The following is a 7,092-nucleotide window of genomic DNA, read 5'->3' on the forward strand; positions in this document are numbered from 1 at the left end:
ATTTCATCAAAATGTTAAAATTTATTAGCATAAAAGTATTCACATATTTTTTTGCATATTAACTGGTCATTTTTTCCCCCCTTCCTTGCCTTCATTAAGATTTTTTGGGGGTCCGGCCCCATGGCCTAGTGGTTAAGTTCGGCATGCTCCACTTTGGCGGCCTGTGTTTGGTTCCCGTGTCTGGACCTACACAGCTCATGGGCAGCCATGCTGTGGCGGTGACCCACATACAAAATAGAGGAAGATTGGCACAGATGTTAGCTTAGAACTAATCTTCCTCAAGCAAAAAGAGGAAGATTGGCAACAGATGTTAGCTCTGGGTGACTCTTCCTCAGCAAAAAAAAAAAGATTTTGCAGAAGGAGGAGATACTTCTATTTTTCTGGTTACCTTAGAAGTTATGAACACTTATCAAAGTCTAAAGTTACTCAGTACTTTTATCGCTTCTTGAACCGTACAAAGATCTTTTATCCCCAGCTTGATTTATATGTTATTGTTCTTGTGTATCTTAATTCTGTTTTTTCCTGCTTATTAGTTTTAATTCAACAAGATATTTTTATTATTACTATTTTTATACTAGTGTTCAACTAGTGTTCATTTAAATTTACCCACTTATATACCAGTTTCTTAATTCTTCAGTCCTTTTTTCTAAGGCCTTCCAATTGTCATTACTTCCCTTCAAACTGAAATATTTTTTTTTCTTTAAATTTGTTGGGCTCTTTGAATCTCTGAATTGGTATCTTTTATCAACACTGGAAAATTCTTAGCCATTATTTTTTTCCCCAAAATATTACCTCTGCCTCATTTCTCTTTTAGAATCTCCATTTAATTAAATGTGTTAGTCCTTCTCTCTGTATCCCCTTTGTCTCCTAAAGTCTTGTTATTTCCCATCTTTTTGCCTTTCTGTGCTGTATTTTAGATGATTTCTTCTGATCTCTTTTCCAGGCCACACAGTCTTCAGCTATCTGTAGTATGCTATTAAATTCATCCATTGAGGTTTTAATTTTAATTATTACATTTTCCATTTCTAGGAGTTCTTTTAGTATTTTTTATTGAACAATCTAGGCCCTTTTTTTATTTGTTTTATGTTTCCTGCAGATATTTTCAAGCTTGTTTTTAATTTAAACATAGTAAGTATAACTGTCTTTATAGTCTGTATTGGATAATTCTCATATCTGAAATCTTTGTGAATCCATTCATTAATTGTCTTTGCAGGCTCTTGCTCAAGGTGCTTTGTGTCTTTGTGTGCATGGTTATCTTTGTGTGTTAAGCCTTCTCTTTGAAAAATTATTTGTAGGAATCATTTGAGGGCTAGAATGTAGGTCCTTATTCCAGAGAGAATTTGTGTTTGCGTTACATTCAGAAATACTTTACATTCATAGCTCGAGGTTGGTTAGACCACCTGGTGATGGGTCTTTGGACTCTGAGTCCCTGCATGGGTTCATTCTTTTCCTGAGGATATAGTCCTTTGGAGTCCCAGCTTACCATCTGGAGATGGTATCTTATTAGATAGCATCTAATGGAGAGAGAGGGTATCTTATTAGACTACTATTTTGGGTGGGCCCCGAGATTTGATTATTGATCCATTCCTTTATGATACCATTAGAACTGAAGTTCACATATTCTTGGATTGATAAATGCTCTCAGGACAAAAGTGACTTGTGTGTTCTGCTTGACTGTATGGATTCATACTTTTCCTTCAGTTTTGGCCTAAGGATTACTTACTTAATTTTGGCAGATCTTCAGTGTTTTTTGTGATTTTTTTTTTTTTAAATCCACTGTATTCAGTTGCTTTTAATGGAAATGTTGATCTGAATAATGTTAACAACCATTCCTAGAAGTAGATATCATGTTTTTTTAAAAAGCAATGAGTGAGATTAGTAATCTCATAGAAATGACTATTTAAAGGAATGTTTAGATATTTTTATGTATTTGATGACTCTCTTGACAAATTTCTAGGACATAATGTGAAAAATTGTAATTGGTTGAATCATGTTATTAGCAAATTTCTGGTATATGAAGTTTTATAGTGAAGTTACTACTTAAAAACTTTTGCCTCTGTCAGACCATAAATTGTTTATGTTTGTTTATTTTTAATGGGTTAAATAGGACTAAAGTCTCATAGCTCCTCTTTTATAAGTACATTTATCTTGTCAGTGTGGGGGTGGCATAGGGCTGTTTTGAATGTACTTAAAGTAATGAAATCTTAGAAACCTAAAACTAATATTTCTAATTTACTCACCATGCCAGAAGTGTTTATTCATTATTGCTTTGTCATTTATATTGCATATTCAAGCTGTTTTTAGATTTTGGAGTTCACAGCTTTGATCATAGTGAATCATAGTAAAAAACAATTAGAAAAAACTTCTTGGACCTCTTTGTGTGTGTATGTTCTTCTAACTGGCTTTCATACATGGTCACAACTGCTTGTTGCACATTATTAACCCACATTTGCAACACAGTGTAGAGTTTAGTCTTTTATGGAAATATTCAAATGATCTGTAGGTTTGGTATTAGCTTAACTGGTAATGTTATTTTTCTCATCAGGTGAGAGGGTAGGGCTGGGCCCAAAGTAGGATGCTTACTATTTTGGCTGAGAGTCACTTGTTAGATAAAAACTTAGGGAAGTTATTTGAAGGTGACCAATTAAGCCCAAAATAAGAATGGTACCATCTCCCACATTGTCGCTTTTGGCTTACTAATTTAAAATGCATGAATATATGGTTAATCTGGTATAAATATAAATTCATTGGTTCTATTAGGAAAATACTCACTAAGGGATAATATAATATTTTTGTAGTGTTTAATCATAGCATAATCTACTTTACATTTTACATGTGCTTTTTATTTTTTCTTACTTATAGTAGACCCAAATGATTTGTACATCGTAGAACCCCTCAAGTTCTCTCCAGAAAAAAAGGTAATATTTTATTTCTTTTTAAGTGTATTGGTGTGTTATGTGGTAGTAGATAAAGAAATAGGTTGAAAAGTTTAATAAAACCTTCAAGTGGTCCTTAAACTTACTGTTTATTTTTAGTTGTGGTAATGATATAAGTAAATGTTTACGGGAGTCAGCAAACTAAGTCCCACAGGCCATTTGGTCTGCGGCCTGTTTTATATGGGCCTAGAGCCATTTTTATTGTAAATAAAAAAGAATATGCAAGAGAGATAGTATGTGACCTGTGCAGCCTAAAATATTTACTGTCTGGCCCTTTACAGAAAAAGCTTGCTGATCCCTAGCTGATAATCATTATTTATTATCAGTGTATGTCAGGCACTGTCTGCGCTACTTCTGTAATCTTCACAACAACCTGAAGAGGGTATTATCCCCATTTTTAAGTGAGAAAACTGAAACTCAAGAGAGTTTTTGTCTTCTTTAAATGACCCATTAAATAGGTGGCAAAGGTCAGAATATACTTAGGCTCAAATTTGATTACAAAGTCTGTGCTTTTTCAATTTTGCCTCTCAAAGTAAGTTGTGCTCATTTTGATTAAAGTTAATTGTCTCTCGCTGAAAGAACTTGGGCCTTGGAGCCAGATAGCCTAGGACTCAACCCCAACTTGGCCACTTAACTAACTACATTGTAACTTGAGCAGGGAACCAAACCTGTGAACTCTGGTTTTCTCATTTAGTAACCAGGGGATAAAATACTCACCTTTACAGGATTAGCAAGTAAGATACACATGAAAGCAACTAATATAGTATCTGGTGGCACATAATAGGTATTCAGATGTTAGTTATCACCCCCTAAATCTATGTTCAGAGGTGGCAGATTAAGTAAAGAGTTAATCTAGTGTTTACAAAATCGGAAGGTAATGATAGTATCTACACGGAACATAACAGTATGTTATGCTCTTCGTAATACTGTATAACTTGTCACCAGGAGGTGGCACTTTCCTCCATTAGCTCAGCTCTCTAGTTGTTTGATTAAGTAACTATTTCCTTTACTTGTGTTATAGAAGAAACGCTGCAAGTACAAAACTGAAAAAATTGAGACCATAAAGCCAGCAGATCCATTGCACCCTATAGCCAATGGAGACATAAAAGGAAGGAAGCCCTTTACGAACCAGAGAGATTTTTCTAATATGGGAGAAGTTTATCACTCTTCTTATAAGGGTCCTCCATCTGAAGGAAGCTCAGAAACTTCATCACAGTCAGAAGAGTCTTATTTTTGTGGCATTTCAGCTTGCACGAGTCTGTGCAATGGACAGTCTCAAAAGACAAAAACTGAGAAGAGGGCTTTAAAACGACGGCGATCTAAAGTCCAAGACCAAGGGAAATTGATAAAAACTCTAATACAGACTAAATCAGGATCATTGCCGAGCCTGCATGACATAATCAAAGGAAACAAAGAGATCACCGTGGGAACATTTGGCGTTACAGCAGTCTCGGGACATATCTGAAATTAATCAAACTTTTCATACTGGGGACTTTTTTGTTTTCTCTGAAGAACAGTCTGTGGTATTTGAAGGGTTTTGGGGAGGGAGAAATATCAATGGGAAAAGTATTCAGAAATTATGGTTTCTGCCTTTTTAAAAAGTAGGTGGGATTGTGTCAATCTTGGTTAATGAGTTGCAGTTTTACAAGGCTGATCACTTCCTACAAGGACAATGGTAGATATTTTATAAAGATGTTTTTCACAGGTTAATTACTGGGACAAAAGTAATTTGGAAGCCCAGTTCCTTGGGTGGGGTAGGAATGAAAGCCTAAACCTCTTCCTTTAGCTTTGTTCCTATTTCTTGCACCTTCCCATATTTATGTGCCTTTTGTCTATTTATAATGCCACTGGAAGAGGAAGGAGAACTTGTTCTGTCATTTGATTTCTTTTATAACTTTGTTAGTTTTTGAAGCTGCAAACACTACAAGGGTTTAAGGTGATCTGCGCCTGAAGTTCAGTGATGTGGGTCAGACAGTATAAGGGTCCTGAAGACTTGCCCACTAGACCTCTGTTTAGCAAACTCACTCGAAACAAACACTTGCTGGAATTTTTAAATCTATTCTTTTAGGTAAATGGTGATACTGTTAATGTTATTTTCATTCAACTTATTCACACTAGTTTTCTTTAGTTACTAAATGAGAAAAAAAACTACAGGATCTTTTCTTGCAGATGACTGGATTTACAAATAAATTTTTGATAAATTCACCTTTTAAACACATTTAATCACTTGGAAAGGTTTTCTTTAACTACATTACATTTTAAACATTCATAATCACTAATCCTCCAGACTTTTAGATCATTGTTTTCTGTCACTATAAATAGAAAATTTGAAAGTTTGTCAAATGAGTCCAGGTCCAGGTCTCATATGGTATAACCACTGCCTACGGACATATGCACAGAACCAGCTAGTGAGTTTGTCAGGCCTTGTCTAATTGGTCAAGTCTAAAGGGATGATTATTCCTCGATGTTTGCTTTGTATGGCTACAAATGTGCAGAGGTATACATGTGTGATGTCAATGTGTCTGTCTTCATTTTGTCCTTTTTTTCTTTAAAAATAATTGGCAGCGACTATGTTTGAATAAAATGATTTCTTAGTATGTGTTTGTACAGTAATGAGTGAAAGTGGAAAGTTTCCTTTTTGAAAGGGAGAGAATTGACCATTTTGTATTGTAAGATTTAAATTATAACTTATTGAGCACTTTTGGTAATAACTGTTTTTAAACCCGTCTAATACCTTTCTGGGGGTATTGTTTGTAATGTGATTTATTTAAAGCCTTTTTTGTTTCTTTAAGTTGCTGCTTTCAGTTAACAGTATGTTTTAGATGATTTAAATTTTTTTGCAGTCTGTACTGTTAGCCATTGAGAGCAAGAGGGCCTGATTGTACAGAAACCATGGAGAAGACGGCCAGATGAAAGTGGAGGGAGAGCGGGAAGCTACACCATCTGTGTGCAGCGGCCGTGTGCTGGAAAGATGACTTGCAGTATGTAACTTCGGAGCTGTAGTGCCATTAGAAACTGTGAATTTCCAAATAAATCTGAACACTTGTCTTTATTAATTACTGGCTCTTCTGTTCTTTGAAAGAGAACTTAAAAATTTGTTCCTCTGAGCATAGATTTAAGTTTTTTGCCATTTGCAGGGTCATGCCATTAAATAATTGATCACATTTTAGCTAACCACAAACTGATTGAACTTTCATATAAACATTTGTTCTTGTACAATTATAATTTCACCATTTCAAACACGAAAATGAAAGTTTTGAATCTTTATTTAGTAGAACACATGTGTGTGCTTTTCTCTTATTAGGTGCCATGTTTAAGGCTACTAATTTTTAATTTTCTCCATATCTAAGTAGAGCATACCATTTTACAATTTGGGATGTATTTTTTCTCAGATTATACCTACATGAGGAAAAAAAAGTGAAAATTCTTGTCAGTAGTAGATTTGTGCCTGGTAAGAAGCAAAGCTATATATATTTAAAAGGCTTTCAATATTCCTTGATAGTCAACCTCATTTTATTTCTTCTTGTAGTGTTAAGTAAAGCATTAACACAGTATGAAGTAAAAGGAAACATCAGTGAAAGCAAGGATACAAAGTAAAACCATTCTTTTAATTGGATGTTTAAAAATACGGAGTTATACATATAGTTTGAGGAATTACGTAGTTTTATAAGGGTGTACAGAAAACCAGCTTTTCTCTATCCTCTGCTGCTACACAGCCCCCACCACCACCCTTCCCCCTGCAAGGAGTTCTCTCCCTAGCAGCAACTGTTCTCAACTCTGTCTCTCCACTTCCTATGCTTATTTTGCCACTTATTGATTTTCCAGTTTTAGGTGTGTCCCCAATTCTAATACATAAACTTGTAGGCATGAATATGAAATAGATATAAATATATTTGTTAACCTAGTTGAACAAATCTAAGATCATGGTATAAGTAACATGTCAATTTAGAAATACTGCCTTTAACTCTACCTTTCATAGAACCAAAAAAACTCATGCTTTTACCCAACTTCTTAATTTGAAAAATTTCAAATCCATAGAAAAGTTGAACACTCGTGCACCTTTACCCAGATTCAACAGTTAACATTTTTAGTTTTCTGTCTACATATACGTTTATACACACACACACAATACACACATTTTTTTGGTGTGTGAACC

At 34.7% G+C, this 7,092-nt stretch overlaps 1 protein-coding gene across 4 annotated transcripts in view; it reads left to right on the plus strand.

Moving 5' to 3' along the window:
• SUCO (SUN domain containing ossification factor) overlaps nt 1-5,992 on the plus strand; it is an 87,106-nt gene extending 81,114 nt beyond the window's left edge. For all 4 annotated transcript variants that reach the window (XM_087437980.1, XM_014783412.2, XM_087437972.1 and 1 more), the window contains 2 exons: nt 2,863-2,918; nt 3,958-5,992. In XM_087437980.1, coding sequence (XP_087294106.1) covers nt 2,863-2,918; nt 3,958-4,401 — 500 coding nt within the window. In that variant the 3' untranslated portion in view covers nt 4,402-5,992. The remainder of the gene's footprint in view (nt 1-2,862; nt 2,919-3,957) is intronic.
• The last annotated feature ends 1,100 nt before the right edge of the window (nt 5,993-7,092 follow it).

This window comes from Ceratotherium simum, chromosome 2, assembly GCF_057802395.1.
Source record: "Ceratotherium simum simum isolate JZ-2026a chromosome 2, ASM5780239v1, whole genome shotgun sequence".
NCBI lineage: Eukaryota > Metazoa > Chordata > Mammalia > Perissodactyla > Rhinocerotidae > Ceratotherium > Ceratotherium simum.